Source organism: Trichosurus vulpecula, chromosome 1 (genome assembly GCF_011100635.1).
Source record: "Trichosurus vulpecula isolate mTriVul1 chromosome 1, mTriVul1.pri, whole genome shotgun sequence".
Classification (NCBI taxonomy): Eukaryota; Metazoa; Chordata; class Mammalia; order Diprotodontia; family Phalangeridae; genus Trichosurus; species Trichosurus vulpecula.
Genome location: NC_050573.1, coordinates 328,056,771 through 328,079,706, shown reverse-complemented (window position 1 = coordinate 328,079,706; position 22,936 = coordinate 328,056,771). Strand labels below are relative to the sequence as shown.

The 22,936-nt window shown below is 36.7% G+C and overlaps 1 protein-coding gene across 1 annotated transcript in view; it reads right to left on the bottom strand.

Annotated features, from left to right (window-relative positions):
• Positions 1–248: 248 nt before the first annotated feature.
• LOC118846076 (cadherin-12) overlaps positions 249–22,936 on the bottom strand; it is a 143,087-nt gene continuing 120,399 nt past the window's right edge. Inside the window, exons 5-8 of the mRNA XM_036754261.1 lie at positions 13,465–13,586; positions 9,679–9,796; positions 5,431–5,682; positions 249–748 (exon numbers count right to left, since the gene is read on the bottom strand). Coding sequence (XP_036610156.1) covers positions 249–748; positions 5,431–5,682; positions 9,679–9,796; positions 13,465–13,586 — 992 coding nt within the window. The remainder of the gene's footprint in view (positions 749–5,430; positions 5,683–9,678; positions 9,797–13,464; positions 13,587–22,936) is intronic.

Below are 22,936 nucleotides of genomic sequence, written 5' to 3'. Positions count from 1 at the left end.
AAAGTACGAAACAAAACAAAACAAAAAAAGGAAAAAGGAGGGAAAAGGACATATTATAGGATTTATCTTCTGTTTGCAGATTCAACCCAAATTGACAGTATGATAAATATAATAACTTGCTGGAAACCAAGTAATCAAAGTAATCTTGTCCTATAAAGTTTGGGCGTTGTGTCTGTTCCCCACCCACCCACCCCAATTTGTAGTTTTCTTTTAAATTTCTCCTCTGGGTTCAATGTTAACCCCGCCACCTAGGTGACTTTGTCAGAGTTGTAACTTTCTTCCTCTCCAAACATGTCTGCCAAGACTTTAAAGCGTGGTCCCCAGTCAGTCAGGTAGTCATAATCCTGGTCTGCTTCTGTAGTGCGCGAGTCTATGGAGCTCAGGGACTCTGCTACAGATCCATTGCCTTCATAGGCATATGTTGCCAATGAATCATAAGGGGGTGCCGTGGGATCCACATCATTTTCCTGTAGCCTTTGATTAATGAAATCTCTTATGTCTGTGTTATCTTCCACTGGTGGTCTCTGACGAGGTAAACAGAGAGTGTCTGGTTTTATATCCCTGCGTATTTTGTTATCTTCAATCACTTTTGGATTTCTCAGGGCGCCAATGTCGAAAGCCTGAGTGTCCTCTTCCCCACCTCCTTCATCATCATAATGGATAACATTGTCTCTGATGTCTTCTTTAGAGGTCATCAGGGTGTCTTTTTTCTTTTGCCTTCGCAGGGCAACATACAACACAACAATGGCTGAAACGAGACAAGAATATCATTTTGAAACTGACAAGAAAGTTCAGCTCTTGGCTGAAATGTCAATGCAATCCTTCAGGTGAAAGCTAATGAAACCCAATTTCTTTAAAAGACTCACTATTATTATTCTACAAAGTAAAGTCTCTGTAACTAACCAGTTAACTATTTATTTTCTTATTCATATATTTAGTCCTCATTTTCTCTGAATACCTTGCATTGATGCCCGTAACTCGCAGGTACCTAGTATGATAGCACTTATCAGAAGTATTAAATGTTCCTGTTTATAATTTCAGTAAAGTTTTTGTGATGAATTTTTAAAATGAAATAGGTACTTGATTGTTAATTCCGCTATATACCTACAACTTTAGAGCTAGAATTACGTGCACTTTACTTTAGACTACTCAGATAATTTTCACCCAGGGATACAATAACATTTCTAAGAGAACCATAGTTTTCCAATAGATAAGGCAACATTAAATATGCCCACAGTTTGGAAGGGAGTAATATGAGCCAATTATGTAGGGGGTTGGGGGTGCGGGGGGGGTGGTGTGGTTTAGAGGAGAATTGAGAGGGAATGAAGATCATCTGCATCACCAAGTCTATTTTATGAAATAAAAGGATGTTGGCTGGTAAAGTTTTAACAACATACACACACAGACACACACATGATACACTTTTAATTTTAATCTTCATTATTAACATTTTTGTTATCATTTTCTTAAGTTTAGATAATAAGCAAAACAATAATTCAAGCTCTGATTTGTAGGATTTGCTGATTTGAGTTTTCTAGCATACCCTAGGAAAGTACACAGTGAGACATAAGGGTACATCCCTTTCATGGACTTTGAGTGACTTATTTGCATAAGAAAGAGTCAGGCTAAAGATTAAAGGAGACAAGGGACTTGCCCTTTGGCATAAAGTGACTAAATTTCAAAACCTTTAAAAATGGATGGTCAAGTAGAAAATCACCTAGGGAGAATGTACCTGGCTCCTGGTTTCATTCTTTTATTCCCTTGCAGCATTCAGAGAGAGTAAAAAGGGAGAAGGGGAGAAGAGAAGGAAATTTCTGGTTGAGACCCTTACTACCATTAGGGCATGGGTCCTGGTTCTTTATTAGACATCACAGTAGTGATTTAGGCCAGGATTTCATTTGAACTCAAAGCTGAAGATGTTGAAACTACAATCAAATATCAGTGTCACATGCCCTGCCAAAGGACAAGCAGGAATTCAGCAGACTGATTATGCAAATAGAGACATTGGAAAATGAGAGGAACAGGTTTGGGAAGACTGTGTAGAGCAGAAAAGGGACTAATGTTGGAGTTTCAGGATTTCGGTTCAAACTTTGCTACTCATACCAATGTCAAGTCACTTAGATTTCTGAGGTTCCTCCTAGATCTATGATACAAATTGATAGGCTATGACATTGGTGGGACAGGGGTTCCAAATGGTAACAGAGGCATTTACGAGATAGTGAATCCCAAGTTTATGGAGGAGTTAGTTGATTTGTACATTTCAGTAAATGACTTCCTTGGCTTCAAGCTAACTATTTTCCCTGGCTGACTATCGTAGGCACGGCAAACGTATTGGTGGGGGCTTGTGAGTGATGGTATTAGCAGTACAGTTTCCCAGAATACTTTGTACCTTGTGTAGTCATCCTTTTGGGCTACCTTCCCATCTTGTATTCATAGATTAGATTCCTCTGAGAAAGTAAAACCACAGAATCAAGCTGATTTAAGCATTTTCACTCTAATATTTTGTTATGTTCTCAACCACCTCCAGTTTGGGGCTCAGCTGAAATACTGGCCTAAAGTTTAACTATTCATTGTCAGACAGATTCAAAACCCAAACTCAGGCACCATCAGGACTCTAGAGCCAGCCATCTCCAAAGCAGAGTCCCTACTCTATGTGCTAGATTTGCTATTTTAAACTAAGCAGCTGGCTCCCACTCCATGGACTCTCCCATGTTCCTTTGCTTTAAGACACCACCACTAGAGGGGTAGCAAAAAGGAAAGAATTCTGCCCCCTACTCCCCACTTACTGTATTGTTTAATAGGCGCAAGGAAATGGTAAATTATAAGAGGTAAATTCTCCTTCCCCAGCTGGCTCTCTTCAAGAAGACCTTCAAAGTTTAATACTTTCAGTCTCTCCGGGCCCAGGAGGCAAATCCATTGACTCTGTCAATATCGTCTGAGTGTGACCCTTTCAAATGCAAATCGTTCACATAAAAGTCTACCTCCCTTAAAGGGTTTGATGTCTTTCACCTATCCCCTGAAATTTCATCCATATGCCAAGAAATCAATTTATAAATAGGCCCCTGACTAATCACACCCTGATCAGCGCTGCCCTTCTGCTCAGGAACTGCATCTACCTTAATATTGAAATATTTGGTTCAAACTGTATGTTCTGCCATATTGAGAGCAAGTTTCTATCTGGGCTATTTGAAAATTTGGAGCAGAGCCCCACCTAGTGTTAAGAGTGGTAAAGATACAATGATGTTATAAAACTGGGGCTTCAGGTAATATACCCTTATTCCCTAATTAGTTATTTAACACCCTTTCTAATCTTTTAGCCTGGTTTCTTGTTTTTTAAAAAAAAAATGCTTCCTTGAATAAGGAATATATGTGTCAGACAAGTCATTTACTATCTATCTATCTATATATATGTAAATATAAAATACACATAAGTATATACACACATATAAATGGATGTATATGTATGTATGCATGTGTGTATGTGTGTATGTATGTATATAGTTGGAAACATGGCCCCAAAATGAAGAGAACACAGAACAAGTTTAGGGAGGGAAACAAAAAGCAAAACCGAAAAAGCAGGTCTTCTATGCAGTGTGAACTTATTTCTAAGCATTTTGGGGATTTGCCTGAGCAATGATGATGCCTATGTATTACCAGCACAAGGACAAAACAATCATGCAGTTTTACTGAAGTTAGACTGAAAGGGACAGATCAGATTTACGTACATGTCATCAAGGCTAAAATGCCAATCATTCCTCATGACAAGGTACAAAGATCCCTCACCCTACTTGCTTGTAGGAAGGAAAACAAGGTACCTTAAAAGACTTTCTTTAAATTGAAATGGAGAGAGGGTTATGGGTTAAATTTGGAGGGAGGACTGAATATTGTTTTCACTGTAGCATCCCAATTGCTTCTACTGGAGAATTTTGTATATTGTTAGAATTCAGGTTGTGGTCCTCTATGGGCTGAACTCAACCACAGAGAGAGACTTTCTGAATCAGGTAGTGAATTAACAAGTGAAAACAAGTCCTATGAACATCCTAGTCTCAACAAGGACAAAAGTTTCTGAAACCAACTACCATTGAAAGTCTAGAAGGCACAATAGAAAGTACTTATTCTAATCTCTTTCCTCTTCTGAATCTTTTGTGTTGCTTTGTTCCAGAGCTTAGGGCAGAGCCTGACACTGTGTAGGTTCTTTATAAATGCTTGTTTACTTGGTTGACTTTTTTGTGGTGGAGAAAGATGAGAAATGCATGAGCAATTACTGCTGGCTGACCATTCAAAAAGATCAAATGATGGGGAAAGCGCTTAACTCGAGTCTTTTCTTTCTGTTTATTTTCACTGTGAATTAGGATATAAGAAGTTTTCTCAAAGAAGCATATGGTCAGGTATTTCTTATTTTCCCAGCATTTAATGCTAAGATTTACAGAATATTGGGTAGATCTCCAATGGAAGGTTTATGAACAGTCACACACATAAATTTCCCTGGCTGTAGTATCATGGAGGGACTACAATCTGTATCAGTGGAGAGAGTATACACACTGATAAGATCATGAATCTATCCAAAAAGGTATAATTAGAACCTGGACTCAGGATACTGTGTGTGTGTGTGTGTGTGTGTGATATTACATGTTATAAGGACTTTCATTGTGATAGGAACAACAAAGCCATACTACTCCAGACCACTAAAAGGGATCTGCATATATTTTAGTATAGTAGACCAAGATTTAGAACTGGAAGAAACCTTGGTGGGAATCTAGTCCAACCCTTTCATTTTAGGGTGGGGGAAAAGTGCCTACTATGTGTAGGGCACTATGCTAAGCACTTTTTATGAATATAACCTTATTTGATCCTCACCACAACCCTGTGAGGTAGGTTTTTATTATCCCTAGTTTACAGCTGAAAAATCTGAGGCTAAATGTTTCACCGAGGCCCAGGGTAACAACTGATATGTGCCTGAGTCTGGATTCAAACTCAAGTCTTCTTGACTCTAGGCCCCATACTCTATCCATGCACGGTGATACCTACTATCTTGCCCAAGTTCTCATAGATAATGAGTAAAAGAGTTTGGGACCTGAATCCAGATATTCTGACTCCTAGCACAAAGTTCTTTGTACTTTCTAAAAAAAGAAAAATAAAGGAGATAAGTGCTCATTGGAAACTTCAATAATGATAGTATGTATAAAACTTCTGCTTCATGCCTTTTTGTGTCTCTGTCCCAACAGAAGTAATAGATCTCACTAATATTTAATGCACACTAAGGAAATACCAGCTCCAGATAGTTCTCTCTATAAAGCTAATATAAATTTAAAGCAACTTATAGATTGAAGTGGCCAAGGTGGATGAGGGAAGAGGCAGTGGGGGAGAGAGAAGTGGAGTGACATGGGGACAAAAACAAAAATATTAGAAAAAAGTGTGAAATTAACCTACCTAAGAGAATAACTATACAAAGTAATATTGCAATCAAAGCACCGGTGCTGAGTCCTACAGGTAGAAAAATTGCCTCCACATTGCAAGACAGGATGGTCCCATCGGAATCACACCTACAAACTCGAATAGTCATTGTGTTTGTGCTGCTCTGGACTGGGTAACTGCTGTCCTCGATCACGACTGGGAGAAAATAAAACTCTTGCTGCCTGCGGCTGTATCCACTTCTTCTAGTTTCAATTCCAGCTGTGTTGTCTACAAAACATGACATTTGTGACACAATGGTTACTGTAGAAATCCTTAATATAGCAAAGTGAGTACCTGTTAAACAAGAGTAAGTTGTTCTTAAGCCAGTGGATTTTTTTTTTATTTTTACTTTTTTTTTATTTTTTGCAGTTTCCTCAGAACCTTGTTCTATCCTTAACAATGCTGTCAAATTCAAATCATATGTAATCTAAGTAATCTTGTAGGGGAAAAAAAGCATTTCTATTTTTATCTATTAATCCCTTTTGGCATGGCAGTTTAAATTTCAGAGGAGAGAAGAAAATAGAAAGAAAATATTTTCTTTATTAAGAAAAGAATTACAGTGAGATGTTTCTTTTTGAATTTTCTTGTCAAAATCTCGAAAGGGGAATAACATTTTTTGTTGAGCATTTCTCATCCCACAGAAAAGCAGGTTAAAAACAAGGTATGAATCTCCAAGAAGGTATTCTCACTATAAACTGATGATTAAAAATATAACAAGAATGGTACTTGATGTGATCTGCAGTCCCAAAAATACCACTACTTTACCTTTTCCCAGGAGAGACTAGGTGTCATTATTTTTTCTCATCTAAATAGATCTAGCTTATTGCATGCTCTAATGATTCTAGATATGGATACAAATAATAATCATTATAATATATAACTAGAAAAAAGTGGAGCAGAAGGGGCCCTTAGAGACCTCCTTGCCAATCCCTTCATTTCTTCATTTCTCTGATGAACAAACTGAGGCCTTGACAAAGCAAATGACTCACAGGAGATAAGACACAAAATTAGTTTGGAAGAAGTGTGACTAGAACCCAATGCAGCACTTTTTCCACAATATAATGCTGTCTTTCTTTAAACTAGTTTCTATATATGCAGAAATAGAAAGTTACCAAAAATTGTTTCTGTAATTTAATTCAGTAGAATATCTTAACTTAATCATCTGGGATATTCAGGCCAAGGCATTTATTTTCTGAACAATTGTCTCAATTTTCTGTCCGTTGCTACATGTGTCAGAATAACTTTAGATTTTACATACTCTTGTTTGACTCTGGTGGTTTTAATAACTCCAGTGTTATAATAAGGCACATGAGACTCTATTACCACATCTATTCATAACATTAATATTGACATGAGAAGTAATGGGTCTTCAACAGATTTACATATTTCAAAACTTTTCCATGAGATAAATGACAACATTGAGCAGAATTGTTTATGTCTTTTTCTTTAGACGTACTTTAGCCAAGCAACTGAGTGTACTAATTCTCTGATGACAAAATTTTGTCAACATTTTGTATATCCATCTATTTATCTACAGTGTACATATATACATGTATGTGTTGGTATGTTTATGTATGTATGGACATACATTTGCACATATGAATGTGCAGATATGATATGTTTTATTAATAAAGGTGATAAATCACCTACTATGTGCAAGTGCTATACTAAGGTCTGTAAGGGATAAAAGACATAGTCTTCACCCTGAAAAAAGTTAATAATAGACTTTAGGAAATAATACTTGCGTATACATAAAATACTAATTAACACCACAGATCAGAGTGGGGTCAATGCTAATGGGTCTATGGATAATAACTCCTCAAGAAAGTAGCTCAAGTAGAGGAAGATCACTGTGACCTGGGGAATAATTATTACCACTGTAATTTCTCCAGTACTGATCTCTCTTCTTTTTCTGCTACAGAGGTCAAGGCATGAGAAATAGTTTGTTATTACTTAGAGTAATTATAAGCAATATATCTCTATAAAAGAAAATGCCTTTAGAGTTTGTTTAGAATACATGAAAAATAAGGCATAATAACTTAAAATGCAGATTATTTTAGCACTGTGTTAAGAAGAAACATTTCTGTACCTTTACTTTTCTAAATAAAACTAATCTTTAATTGTAAACTGAAGTTTTTACAAGTTTTCAAAAAAAAAACTTCATCATTTAAAAACCATTATTAAAGTTCAGTAACTTAGAACAGAACCAAGATGGTGGAGTAGCAGGGAGCAGTACAAGGAGCTTAACTGCCAAACTCCTCCCCTCAGATTTAGAAAATGCACTGACCAAATCCTCATGAGGAAATACAAGAAAATGTCACAGTGAGTCATTTTTCCAGCCTAGGTCAGTATAGGGAGTCAGCCACAGAGAGGTCTGTGGACACTGGGGATAGAATCTGGTCAGGAGCAGTAGTAGGTGGAAAGTTTAGGAATCTAGGGAGAAGCTGAGGACTAGGTCAATGGAGGTCCCATACAGGGCAATGTACAATACAGGAACAAATACCATAAAGCAGGTTTGTCATTCACTACTCAGCTGTAGGTCATAGATCCAATGTGGACTGTGGAAGGGGACCTATGTCCAAAGGTGGTTTTCCAGTGTAGAGAGAGGCTACAGCCCTAGGCTCAGATGAACAAGTTGAAAAGCAAATAGAAGCACTGTGACTGATCCCAGGAGCAGAGCAAAGTCTCAGTTCCAACTTCTAGTTCATTCTGAAGCCAGAGAGGAACAATCAGGGTAGGAATCCCAGACAGTATCCCAGATACTGTCAGTCCTGTGACTCAGAACCAGTAGACCTTTTGAACTGGCTGACAGTGGCTGAATCAAATAGCAGTCTAGTGTGGTTCAGATCCAAACCTAGATCAACAGCCAGAGCTCAGACCAAGAGCAACAGTCAGACTTTGCCCTAGGTCAGACCATTTTGGGAGCTCTAAAAGTTTGTAAGTCCCTAGCCTGAGCTTTTGCTGAGATATTCTAAGACTTAATTCCCCAAGAAAGCAGTGACAGAATCAGCTCATGACTTGCCACCAGAAGAAGGTCACAGACTGTATCTAATATCAAGTTCAAAGTAAGGAAATTTGCTAGAAGAATGGGCAAGCAAGCAAACAAGAGAATGCCACCATTAAAAGCTATTATGGCATCAGAAGGACACAAATATAGAAGAAGAGAAAAACTCCAAAACATCTTCAGGCAAAGCCTTAAAGAAAACAAAACTTGAGGAAAAAAATCTACTAAAATTACCAGAGGAGATGAAGCAAGAGACTGTTTTATTTTTTTAAAGTTTTTTTTTTAAATAAATGAGAGAACTACAAGGAAAAAAAATTGTAAAAGAAATAAGAACCATGGAAGAAATAATTGGAAAGATAATTAACAGCTTGGCACAAGAGGTACAAAACCTTGTCCAAGCAACAAACTCCCTAAAAATTAGAATGGACCAAATAGAAGCCAATGACTCCATGAGAGAATAAGAAGTATTAAAAACAAAATCGAGACTGAAAAATAGAAGACAATGTAAGGCATCTCATAACAAAAACTACTGATTTGGAAAATAGATCAAGGAAAAGAAATAAGAATCATTGGACAATTTGAATTCCATCACCAAATAAAATCTAGACATCATATTTCAAGAAATCTTAAAAGAAAATTATGCAGATCTCTTAGAACCAGTGGGGAAAACGAAAATAAAAAGAATCCACTAGTTACCTCCTAAAAGAAACCCCAAAATGAAAACTTCCAATAACAACATAGTCAAAATCCAGAGCTTCTAGGTTAAAGAAACCTCCATCATATAATGCAGATGTAGTTTGAGAGAACTGCCTGGCACGCTGAGAGGTTGACTTCTCCAGAATTACCCACCCACTATGTGCTATGGTCCTGGAGGCCAGGCCTTTCTGACTCCTGGTCTGGTTTTGTCTCCTTTGTACCACTGCCTTTCATCATATGTATATATGAAGCAAGGATGCCCAAGGCACTAGTATTCTCTCACCTTCCAAAAAGGTCACTGAATCACTTGATTCATCATAGGACTATGCCCGAATCTTTCTGTAGAGTTGGGTAATAATTTGTTGACTGATTTGCATTAAGCTTTGCTCTCCCTCCCTTTTGTCTATCTCAGCAAAAGTGAATTTTCACATTTTATAAACTTTAACAGTTTTATGAAATGAACTAAAATCTGTTACTTTATGGAGCTATGTGAGAAAAGGTCACATTTAGGTGGTTAAACTTACTTCTGTAGTCACGGACTGTAAAATTGGGTTTGATGGCAGCCTCAGGTGATAATCTAAAGGAGAATTGTTGCCCAGCAGGTGAAAGATCTCGGTCCGCAGCACTGATGATCTGAATTACCTGAAACAAAGTTGAAATTAAAAATGAAGGCAGTCAGCCTTTTCAAAAGAACTTTCCTCTCAAAATTTTAATGAGCTTATTTAATGAAACCTTGCAAACCAGTTTGTTACATACGATTTTCATAGCCAAATATCTAAAGAGTTGTATATAGTAAATAGCTGACACACAGACAGAATAGGAAGTAATTCCCATGTGAGACTTGGGCTCATTTTAAGTTCAGTTTAGTTCAACTAATAAACATTTATTAAGGACCCACTATAAGGCACTATGCTAGGCACTAGAGACACAAAGACACAAAACCAAAATAGTCTTTGTCTTTAAGAAGCTTCCATACATAAAGCTTAAGAGCTTTGAATTTTCATTAAAAATAAAAATGATAGTTTTAAAAGTACTTGAAGTTAAATAAATGCTTTCACCTACTTCAAATTGAAACAAAATATACTAGGGAAAAATTTAAGAAAATTCAAGTTTTTCTATTTTCAATTTTATTAGTTATCTGTTACTAGCTCTGTCATTATTAATTCTATCACTATACATCAGTACTTACTATTTCTATGGTTTAGAAACAACTAGATATATGAAAAAGAAGAACTAGAGCTAGACTAAGATTTCAATGAGATATCCATAAGGGTGGTAAAGATGACAAAAAAGCAAAACGATAAATGCTGGTGTGGCTGTAGGAAAACAGGCACATTGATGCACTATTGGTGGTCCTGTGGTTGGGTACAATCATTCTCAAAGGAAATTTCAAATTATACACAAAAATTTACTTAATTCTGCATGCCCTTTGACCCAGCTGTTTAAAAGTTATAGGCAAAAGAAAGCAAAGAAAGAGGAAAAGGTCCTTTATGTACAAAAATATTTATAACACCTCTTTTTGTTGTGGCAAAAAAATAAACTAAAATGATTTCCAAACATTGAGAAGGTTGAATAAATCTTAGTATATTGATATGATGAAGAATTATGATGCTGTAAGAAAAGAATAAATAGATCATTTAAAAAAGACATTTAAAGACTTCAAACTGATGTTGAAATTAATAGACAAAGTTGATACATGGAGTATGGTAAGTCTGACATATGAAGTTGAAGACTGAAGTGAGACGAAATAGAAAAAAATGTATGCCGTAATGTCAATATTTTAAAAATGAGTAATTTGGAGTACTTTTGTAAAACTGATGAAGAATGAAACGAGCAGAATCAGTAGAAAAATGTAAATAACAAAAATATATAAGAACTGCAGTCAATACAATGATCATTCATGATTCCAGAGGACTGAGAATAATACATGCTATCCATTATAGAGAGGTGATGGATTTAGGATGAGGAATGAGATGTCTACATTTTTGTATACAGACCATGGGAGCATTTGTTTTGCACAATTATGCTTATATATTATAAGAAATTTGCTTCTCCCCCCACCCCTTATTTTTGTGAGACAGAGGGTAGGAAGAAGAGAAAATAGATTTATATTTTTTCAATAGATTGGTTGGAATGTGCTATGTATGTGAAATATCACAAGAACGTTCCAATGAGGTCACTATTTTATTAGTTTGTCTTAACTGTTTTACTTTGTTTTGAGAGACCTCTCACGAGACAAGAGTAAAGTTTGTAAAGAAAAAAATAGGCATCAATAAAGAAAGTGGAAATATGAAAAAATATATTTTAATGAGATGGTAAGGCCTATTTTCCCTGATATAAAGATTTTCCAGAATGGTAAGTATTTTTAGGGTATGTAAGAAGCTTCACTAAGCAGAGGAGACTCATTTAGTCATGCTCAGTGGGGAAAGAGCTCCTCATACTTACAACCTAGAGGGAATGTCCCTGGCAATAAAACCAGAAACAAGAGCTCATTAGATCAATAGTTTCCAGATCAAACTCAAGGGTCACCTCCAACTGTATGTGGAAGGAATTGTTGCTGCATACATAAAATGTGTTTCTATGGGAAAGAAGATGACCCTGAAAGAGTTACTGGGAAAGCGCTTCCAGAGGTCCAGACTATTCTCCATCACATCCAGACATAAAAGCTCTGAAGGGGCCAATGAAAAAGGGAGTGAAGAAAGTCTGTCAGTCCTCTGTGCCTAGAAAATGAACACTGGAAGGTGTGAAAAGTGAATTGAGTTCATGTATCAATAGGTTCTACTACTACCAATGCTTAACTGTCAGATTGCTAGAGAAACAGTGAGCACACTAAGTGCTATCTGACTCCAAAAATGGTTCCATTTAGTGCCCTAAAGGGTTCCTTAGTGACCTAAAATAGATGTACTTTCCTAAAGTCCTAAAAGGGATTGATTTTTGCTGTGTAACTGAAAATGCTCAGGCTAGAGTAATCTTACTATGGTTATTTTGTTTTCCTCAGAGGCCAGATCAGATTGGGAAAGGTGACAGATTTTGAGACAAAATTGTATGACATTTTTTTTCTATGTGACAGCATTATGCGACATTTAATTGTTTGGTCACAATTAGATATGGCTTTGCTCATTGGAAAAAATCTAAATCATTCATTTACCCACAGCATAACATAAAATGGTTACTACTTTCAATAAATAAATAAGATTTGAATAGGAGGCCAATTAATCAATATTTGTTCACCAAGCTTGAAAAGTTGCAGATTTGGGTAACTAGAATTTTCCCAAAGATGCTTATCAAGTCATAATTTTCATTAAAGAAAAATGTGACTCTCTAAATTTACATTGTTCTTGTAAATAGATATTTTGCTTATGTTTAATAAGGTAACTGTAATACACGTATGACTATAGTATAAAAATGCTAACAACTAATTTGTTAATTCCAAAATAGAATTAGTTTAAACAAAAACTTCTGGAAATAGACTAATAGGCATAAACTCAAACTCTTTCAGTATTTTCATATCAGCATTCTAAACTACATGAGAGTAATTCAAAACACAGTAATTGGTTTTCAATAAAAATATGGTTCATATACAAACATGCATATGCACAAATCTCATGACCAATGAGCATTTAGGTGATGTGAGAAAAAGCATAATTTTCCTATAGGATATGTATGATACTGGCTTAACCTGTGGCCAAAGTACAACAAACAATTTAATGTGATTCATTGAAAGGGGGAAGGAGAGGCAAGTCTTTCTGTCTCAATAATCTCAATATTTAATGTTTAAGATGTTTCTCCCTAGAACACCTACTGAAAACAGAACATGTTTCCCAATAAATCACCATGAAGCATTTTTAATGTACCACATAAAATGTGATACCATGAAGCATTTTTAATATACCACTTAAAACATGATATAGCACAAACCCTGTCTGGTCTCCTGGGAGAGGCAGAGATTGTATTTTGAGAAATCCTGGTGGGCTATGCTCTTTTTCTATTTTGCCTCAGTGATAGTCATGTTTTTGTTGAGACAATGTACATGAGAGCAGGTCCACGTATTGCTAGAAAGCTCAAGCTGTGAGCATTGCAATGTAATATACGTGGTATATTTTGTCACCTTTAAAGCACCATACATATGACAGATGATGATGACTATGGTGAGGAAGATGAAGATGATATTACCATGTTTCCTCCCCAACAGTTTCCCTTCCTTATGCAGTGTTGCACATGGATACCTTTGCGTACTTCCTGAGGTGAACAGCCTATGAAAACCATTTTTAACTGACTCAAAGAATCAGATTTCAACATTGATGGAATACCTGTCCTGGTTTAGCATTTTCACACACTGCCGTCTCATATGGTACAGAAATTTCTGGAGGAAATTCATTGACATCCAGGACATTGATGAGAACATTGACTTTGCTGGTTAGCGATGGGTTGCCTATTAGAAACAAAGAAAGGGGAAAATAAAAGATGACAAGAATTGGTGAGGCATTATTTGTACTGCAAATGTTATTCCTGTCAGAGTTTGTGTAAATGTCATATATTCTTCCGGATTTTTGAAAATCACTGAAGAGACAACAATGAAGTGTCATTAAAAATAAAATATCTGCCAATATACAAGAAGATAGTTTCACTGTATTAGATATTTTAAAAGATATCAATCAGAAGCAGTATAGTGAAAGAACATTGAACTGGGACTTCTAATATATGAGTTTACCAATCTTGACAATGCCACTAACTGGCAGTGTGACACTGGTCAAGAGACTTAATCTTTCCTCACCTCAGTTTATTTTTCTGTAAAATGAGGGGTTTAGATTAGGGCCTGGTATCATAGAAACAGGGCTAGAAGGGACTTTAGAGATCATATGAGTTAACTGACTCAATTTATAGATGAAGAAACTGAGGCCCAGAGACATTGACTGCCTAATCTATATACCCAGAGCCAATTTGTCTCCTGAACTTCAATCACATATTGCCATTGCCTATTGTTCATTTCAAACTGTATGATCAGGAGACATCTCAAATTTAACACGTTCAAAGCAAAATTCATTATTTTTCCTGACAGATCCAACCATTTCCCAAACTTCCCTATTTCTGTCAAAGGCACCACCATTCTTCCAATCCTTCAGGTTTGTAACTTTGTGTTATATTGGATTCCCAATTTTTCTTCACCCAATGCATCCAGTAAGTTGCCAAACATTGCTCTTTCTTCCTCCGCACATTTATCATATCTACTCCCTTTTCTTCTACTCACATAGTTGCCACCTTAGGTGCCGCCTTTATCACCTTGTGCCCGTATTATTTCAATAGCCTCCTAATTGGCCTCCTTGGCTAAAATCTCTCTTTGTTTCACTCTGTACTTCACACTGTTGCGAAAGTAATTCCTCTAAAACACAAATCTTACTGTGTCAGTCTCCTGTTTAATAAACTCCACTAACTTCTGACTGCCTTTAGAGTCAAACATATATTACTCTGCTTAGCTTTTGAAGTTTTTCACAGCCTTGGCACAACATATCTTTCTAGCCTCTTGAATTACCTCTGCATATCCTGCAATCCTAGACAAACTGGCTCCCTTTAATGGTCCTCCATTTCCCATCTCTATGCCTTTGGACTGACTGTCTCCATGCCTGGTGTGTATTTCCTTTTTGCCTCAATCTACTAGAATCCCTCTTTTCTTTTAAGATGCAGCACAAGCATCATCTCCTGCAGGATGCTTTTACTGATCTCTTCAACTGCTAGAGATCCCTCTCCCAAACTACTTTGTATTTATTGGCATTTATTCTCCTTATATTTTATAAATATTTAATATTTATTCCGTATCCACATACAATATATGTTTTATATATATATATATATATGTATATATACATACATATATGTGTGTGTGTATGTGTGTACATATAAACACACATATAAAATTATGCATGTGTTTGTGTATATATACCATTCCAGTATCACTGCCAAGAAAATTCCATGGACAGTAGGGTCCACAGAGTCACAAAAAGTCAGACATTGTTGTGTAGAAAATAACAGCGAGCCGAGACCTGGGTTCATGGTAAATTTAGTGTGTGGATTTATTGGCCAAGCACATGACTACCTGGAGTACATACTCAAAGTACACTCAAATCAGGCAGTCCCGAACTGAGGGACTACAATGCTCATAAAGGCAAAAACCACAATTACACAATTAAGGAGGGTCGCTAGCAGAAGCAATGACATACAGAAGCAAAGATCAGCCATTGGTTGAATTCATCAGCTCAGAGCTAGTTTGGAAATATGGCGAGATTCAGGGGTGCGACCATCCTGTGACACAGGGTGGTCAGTTTCCTAGAATGAGTGGTCCTCTTAGGTCGTAATCGGTTTCCTATAACTGGGTGGAGGGTTCAGGGTGGAATTTCCCAGAAAGTAACCTCTACTTGATCAGCATATATATGTATATACATATACATATATATGCATATACATATATATGTATATGCATATATACAGATTTTTTTTCCCTATCTCCTATTAGAATATAAATTCTTTTTCAATAGAGGTTGTTTCACTCATTGTTTTTGTATCTCTAGAGCCTAGCACAGAACCCGGGACGCACATGGTAAGTATTTAATAAATGCTTATGAATTGCCCAGGTTTACACAGCTAGTAAGTGTCTGATGTAAGATTTTAACTCAAGTCTACAGTTTCAGGGTTCTAGGTACTACACCATGCTGCTTCTTTCAGATAGATCTCTATAAGCCTGTCTAGCTCCAAAGTGCCAGGAAAGTTTTGCTTCCCCCCAATAATTTTTTTGCCTCATGTATTTTCAGAAATTTTAAAACTAAAACATCCCCATATATTTAACATATTTGAATTATTCCCAACTTACCCTGGTCTCCAAAATAAAGACATTTTTATAGTTATCTTTATATTTATTTTAACTAGTCTCAAGTGTATATGTGTATTACACATTAAAAAAAAAAGACTGCTAGGCATAAAGCCTAGGGAAAAAAGCTGCTTCTTCGTCAGTGGCTTAAGAAACTGTCAGGGGTTTTACACAAGTGAACTTTTGTTATCTTCCAGTGTAATTAGCACCAAGTAACCTTCTATCCAGTGTTGTACTACCCTGGAAGGCATTTTCCGGGTGACCTGTGGGGCAAACAGCACTTCTTATATTTTGGTATTATGGGAAGGGAATAGTTTCATTATTTGTTTGTTATACATAGAAACCTACCTAGTGGTTTAGCATCAGGAAAATTGGCTCAAGTTAATTTTGTGAAGGTCATTTAACCTTGCTTCTGGCACCAGTACCTTGATTTTTATCAGTGCTAGAGATGGATAAAGCTCAGAGATTTGGGCATTCAGTGTCTCCTAACAAAACCAAAAAAAAGACTATTTCTTGTTGAGCTCTCATTAGCAGGTAAATCTGAGCCCTCCAAAGAAAGCCATTCTGTTCCTACAAAGTACAAAGGAAACCACAATGACAACACTTATCTGGTTCCATGTAAAGACAACTGCTACAAAGCACAAAAATATGGGTGTAAACATTATGTGTATATGTATGTATGTTTGTATGTATGTATGCTTATAGGTATTTCTCTTTGGCATAAATAAGCCAGCCTGCTTCCTTATGCATCTTTAGCTGGAAAATTTTAAACTTACTTTTCATTTTGTACAAGTAAATCAAGTCACAGACTCATAGGAGCATAAATTTGTATTCTGTTGGAGAACAAATATCTTTTTGAGAAGTTGGTGTGAAGGTAGTCAAGAATTCTTAATAAAACATTAAGTGAGGTAAGTGAGGTAAGACTTATCTCAGGAAGCTTTTTTGAAAATCAATCTCTCTCTCTCTCTCTCTCTCTCTCTCTCTCTCTCTCTCTCTCTCTCTCCCTCCCTTCCTCCTTCTCTCTCTTTCTCTCTCTCTCTCTCCCTGACTCTCTCTCCCTCCCTCTCCCTGTCCTTCTCTCCCCCTCTCTCCCTCTCTCCCTCTCTCCCTCTTTCCCTCTCCCTCTCTACATTCATTTATCTATGGTTGTAAGCTCCTGATGGGAAACTTTGCCAGTTGTGACTCCTCTCCTTCCTCCCTATAATGTAATTATTTTAATATATACATATTATATACATAATATATACATATACATACCCATATATACAATTTGCATGTGTACCTATCCATCTATCCATCTATCATCTATCTGATATACATACACCTGTGCGTATATGCATCTCTTGACTCTGACTACCAGTGTGACATTGAACAAGTCAGTTAACCTGTCTCCTATACAAAATGACGTGTGAATTAGAAAATCTTTATAATCTATTAGATAATCTCTATAATCCCTTGTGGATCTGTTAATGCCTGTATGAAAGAGACTGTGTTAGTCTGTGCATGTATGTATGCGTGCATGTGTGTGTGTATATGTATAAAATGGAATGTAGTTAGGAAAAAAAGAATAGAACTGGGTTCCAGATGTAGCTTCAGCTCTGCTTCTCACCTCTTTAATATACTGTGATACCAGGGCCAAGTCCACTACCTGAGATATTCACATTCAAGAAAACCCAACCCATCCTTACCAGGATTTATTAAGCTTCTACCATGTGCATACAAAGCACTGTATTAGATGCTGGAAATGCAAAAATAAAAGTATCTGTCTTCAAGGAGCATATATTCTTTTGTGAAATATTCCACAACTTTAAAAACTTATGACTATATACGTGATAATTTGAAGAGGAAGAAAAAGAGAACACTAACAACTCAGGTAACCAGGAAAGGCTTCCCACAGGAAGATGATATAATCAGTAGTGAAGGAAGTTACAGATTCTCTAGAGAATCAGCATCATAGGCCTATCATAATACCTGGCACATAGTAATCACTATATAAATGTTAGTTATTATTATTGTTATTATTAATTTCCTCATTTTATTATGCTCTTAGAGAGTGTACTATCTCTACAAAAGCCTGTGAGTAAACTAGCTATTGCAGAAATTAAGGGACTTTGGAGAAACATATCCCATTGGAAAGTGTGCTGTTCCTACATAGAACAACAGAAAGTACCTGTTCTTATTCCTAGACTGTTCCAATAAGACCTTGGTGGCTGTGTCCCGGGAACCACACCTGCATCAACTAATACAATCTGTGCTTCCCTCTCTCCTAGAATTGTAAACTCCTTGCCCCCATTCATAGTTCAACTCGCACTATTCCCAGTTATCCTTTGACTGCTCAATCTAGTTGTAAATCTCCACAATTACCAACCATATTCCATTTCATTTAGTTGGGGAATAAGATTATGAGATCTGCTTGCATAATGTTGTGCAGTTCTTTCTTTGTGTATACAAGTAACAAAATATGTCTTGGCTGATCCATAAAAATACAGAGTAATATTTAGATAATCCTTCAAAAGTTCTAATAAGTGCGAGTGAGGGACAGACACATTAAAGGCAGGGGGAATAATAACCTGTGCAAAGGCAGAGAGATGGGATGTGGATTATTGAATCTGGGCAATGTCAAGTAGACTAGTGTAATTGAAAAATAGCACTAATCGTAGCATGAAATAAGCTCGGAGAGGTAGGCTAGTTTTCTAAAGGGCTTTAAAGGCCAAGCTGACGGGTTTGTTTTCCATCTTAAAGAGAATAACGAACCACTGAATGCAGTAAATAGACTAACCAAATGTGTGCTTCAGAAAGATAATCTTGGCAGCTTCACGGGAAATCAATTATTATGAGAGAGACGTGAAGATAGGAGTCCAATGGGAGTCCTTTCATAAGGACCTGAATTAAGATGGTCATTATGTCATCAGAGAAAGAGGAACAGATGTAAGAGTTGTGCTACTATAAAGCTTGTCAAAATGACTGGACATAGTAGGGATGGGGTGAGGAGGGTGGACGGAGAAGGAAGAAGGACTCCAAGTTTACATACCTGGGTGATACTCCCAATGAAATGGAGATATTTAGAAGAGGTATGGCTCTAGAGGGAAAGACGATGAGTTCTGTTTAGAAAATGTCGAGTTTGGAATGACAATAAGATATCTAAGGAGATCCTAGAAGGCAGCTGGAGAAGTGGTACTAAAGTTTAGCAGTCAGATTAGGAAAATATATAGATCTGGGAATCACATGCATCATTACCCATAAGCAAATGATAAGATCACCAAAAGAGGTTATCAGAGAGAGAAAATAAGGCCCAGGACAGAGCTTTGAAGACATCCATGGTTAGAGGGTGAGAGGGCTAGGATGTGTATGATGGTCAAGCAAATGAGGTGAACCAGGAGACAACAGAATCCTGAAAACCCAGGGAAGAAATAATATTAAGAAGGAAAAGGTGGTCAACGGTGTTAAAATGCTACAGAGAGACCAAGAAATGTGATGACTGAGATAAGGCCATTTTTGTTTTTGTGCAATTGACCTCTTGAAATTTGAATTTTCACATGTAAAAAGGGGATAACAGTTATCTGCTGTGCCTTAAAGAGTTCTTATGAATTTCAAATTAGATAATGTTTCTACTATAAAGACATAACTTTGTATTTCAATAATCCATGGTTTCATAATGGTGGATACTTCTTCTACTAATACAAAACACAACTTTTTGGTACTTTAGTAAAAGACCTATGACTGGAAAAAAATGTCATCCACTAATAGTCAGTGAGGAACCCCTACGGAGCTTGCTAGACAGGTCTTGGTGTGATAGACAGTCCATTGCTGAATCCATACTTAGAAACTTGATAGCTTGACAGTAATTGTCAAAGCTTGGTCTAGCCTTTGAGCTGTGAAGGTCTGTTCTACATCACTGGGCAGCATTGAAGTAAGACTGTTATATAGGGATATATAAGTATAAGTTATTGTCAGTATTATTATCTTAAAACTATGTTTGTAAATATTTGGTCATTGATTTTTTAACTGTTTTACTTATTGTTGGACAACAATTAGAATGGAAAACTCAAATTTGACGTCTACAGCCTGAATTTCAACTCCAAAATGTAGAGAAATGTCTTCACCATTATCAGGTTTGAGACTGAACTAGAATAATATAAGTAGAGAGTATAAATAATTTATGCAGTTCTTGCTTCTTAAATCAGGTTTTTTAGATTACAAGTTAAGTAGAAAAAGGTCTTATAATAGCACAGTCCTTGTTGTAGTTTCATCATCTGTTACTTGACTGAGCAGTCTTTAAAAAATGATTTAAATTATTCATTGATCTCTAAGTTCGGGTACATATTACGTGTTTTCACATATTTCAGTTGTATGTTTGTTGTCCTAATAGGAAGAAAGTTAATGTGGTCTATGAAGAAAAAGTCTTTAATGACCACCGGCCACAGTTTTTGGCTGGATGAGAAGGATGTGACAAGCATCATTACTGATTTTAAATAAGGCAACTCATGGGAGCCATGGGGGAACTTTTAAAAGCAATCTAAATTGGGGACACAGGAGGCAGTGGCTGAGCAGACACAGAGTTAATGCCCAGAAAATTTCTGTAGTCCTCTGGTCATTCACCTTTGTTCTACTTCAAAGGTATTCATAGAGCTGGCAAGAACCAAGCTCACTCCTAGTACTTATTCAATATTATATTAAATTGATTTTAAAGTAATATACAACTATGCATGAAGAATGTTATATGGATCGGGAGGAAATTCTTTAATTTTAACCTACAGCTAAGGGTTGGGTTACCACGCTGCCAGGAATCAAGGAGTTGCCTTTTGTCATTATTAATCATTATTTCAATATGACACAATATTTATATTCATTACTTCCTACAATTTAATTTGCCCATATCTTTTTAAAATAGGGAAATTGACTAACAACACTTCAAGATTAGTTTATTCTACCAAAGAAAAAGAAAGTAGAACTCTTTGCATAACATTTTGTATGAGAAGACAGTATCATTATGGCCAAAACAAGGCAATTCTTCCTCATAGGTAAAATTTTAGGCTGGTATATATCACTGGACCTGAACATTTATATATGATTTATAGAGTGTTCAATATCTAATTTGACTCTCACAATAATCCTGCAAGGTAGATGCTATTCCATTTTATAGATGAGGAAACTGAGGCTGGGAAAGGGTTACCTGACTAACAAAGGGTCACATAGATAAAAAGATATCTGAGGTGGAATATAAACCCAGGTCATCTTGATTCAAAAACTCAGTGCTTTATTCACTGTGCTATACCACCTCTTACTGGAGCAGCAAACTCTATAGCTTATTTGCAGTTTAGACATTGACAGAACCTTCTAAAATGCCCAATTCTAATGCCTCACCATCACACAGACATGAACCTGAGCCCACTAAGTCTGCAGCGCATGGGGCACAAATTTAGGGTATAGTGGTCATGGGATGTAATGGCAAGCAAAGTGGGACTTTTTGCTGTTTTTTTTTTTTTTTTGGAATGTTTCTCAGCACTAAGGCAATAAAGTGCCTTTGACTGAGTCTTGCCTTTGTTTCAATCACGAGTCTTTGATTGAACCAAGAGTCTGCTTAAGTCACAAGAAAGCCTAAGTGACCAGTTTGAATCACATGGTTGTGACGCCCTCTGTAGGATGACTCTGAAGAAGTGTATATATAATCTGAGGTTAGCATTTTGCTCTGGGGGCTCACTCATTGGAAGAATATTCCTGTGATTTCACCAGATGAGACTCTGGGTAGCCGTTAAGGAGCCCCCCAGCTTTGAAAACTCAGTTGTTGGTGCCTCTCTCTCTGGCAACTAAGTATGTATTGCTATAGACAGACAGAAGCCCTGTCTGCTGATTTGTGTTATTTTCTCTGCTTATATAATTTCTGCTTGTAATTTATGTTTGTGTTTTCTCTGAAGTTCAGGGTGCTGACTTTTTCCCCTGAACCAAATGAATAATATGTGTATGTTTAATTAAAGTGAGATTGTAAACCCCTTAAAGTTGCTTTCCTTAGAAAAGCAGTTCAAAGAACCTGTGCTTGGGGCAGCTAAGTGGCCCAGTGAGTAGAGCACTGGTCCTGGAGTCAGGAGGACCTGGGTTCAAATCTGGCCCCAGACACTTGACACCTTTACTAGCTGTGTGACCTTGGGCAAGTCACTTAACCCCAATTGCCCTGCCTTCCCCCCTCCAAAAAAAAGAAAAACAAAGAAACTGTGCTAGCAGCCCTCCTGTGTGCCAGTGTTGTTGGCCTTATACTTTCACAGCAGGTGCAAGTAGAATTGTTGTTACAGGGGGCATGCTCAGAGGTCGTATGTAAGTGCTGCTTGAGAGAAGCCTTGAAGGAAACTACAAATTCTGTGAAGAGATGAAGAGGTACTATACTCCAAACATGGCAAACAGTGAAAAAGCATAAAGGTTGAAGAAACCTAAATATATTCTCCTCCTCCTTTTACTTCTGCATCATCTTCATCTTTGCACCTGGCAAACTACTTTCTTCTCAATAATCCTGTGAGATAAATAGTATAAATGTTATTATCCCATTTTATAGATAATGGAAATTTTACTCTAAAGGCTATGAAACTAGTTGAAAATACTTCCTGATTTTTTTTTCTCTGGCTAATGAGTACTGAATACTTCCTTCATTTTTGTTGAGTTGAGTCATCCGTCTTCATGAACATTCTTAGATTTGATTCCTCTCTGGCTATATTCTGTTTTCTTTCTATTTCTTCAGATTAAGAACATTTAAGTACTCATGATATGCAAAGTATAATATGATTTTAAGTGGTGGGAAATACAAAAGAAATGAGATGTGATTCTTGCCCTCAAGGACCTTGCAATCTAGCACAGAGATTTTCTTACATATGTAAGTTTCCTTTTCATTCTATCAGTGCCATCACCCTGCCTGAGAAATGTAGAAGCAGCTGGAA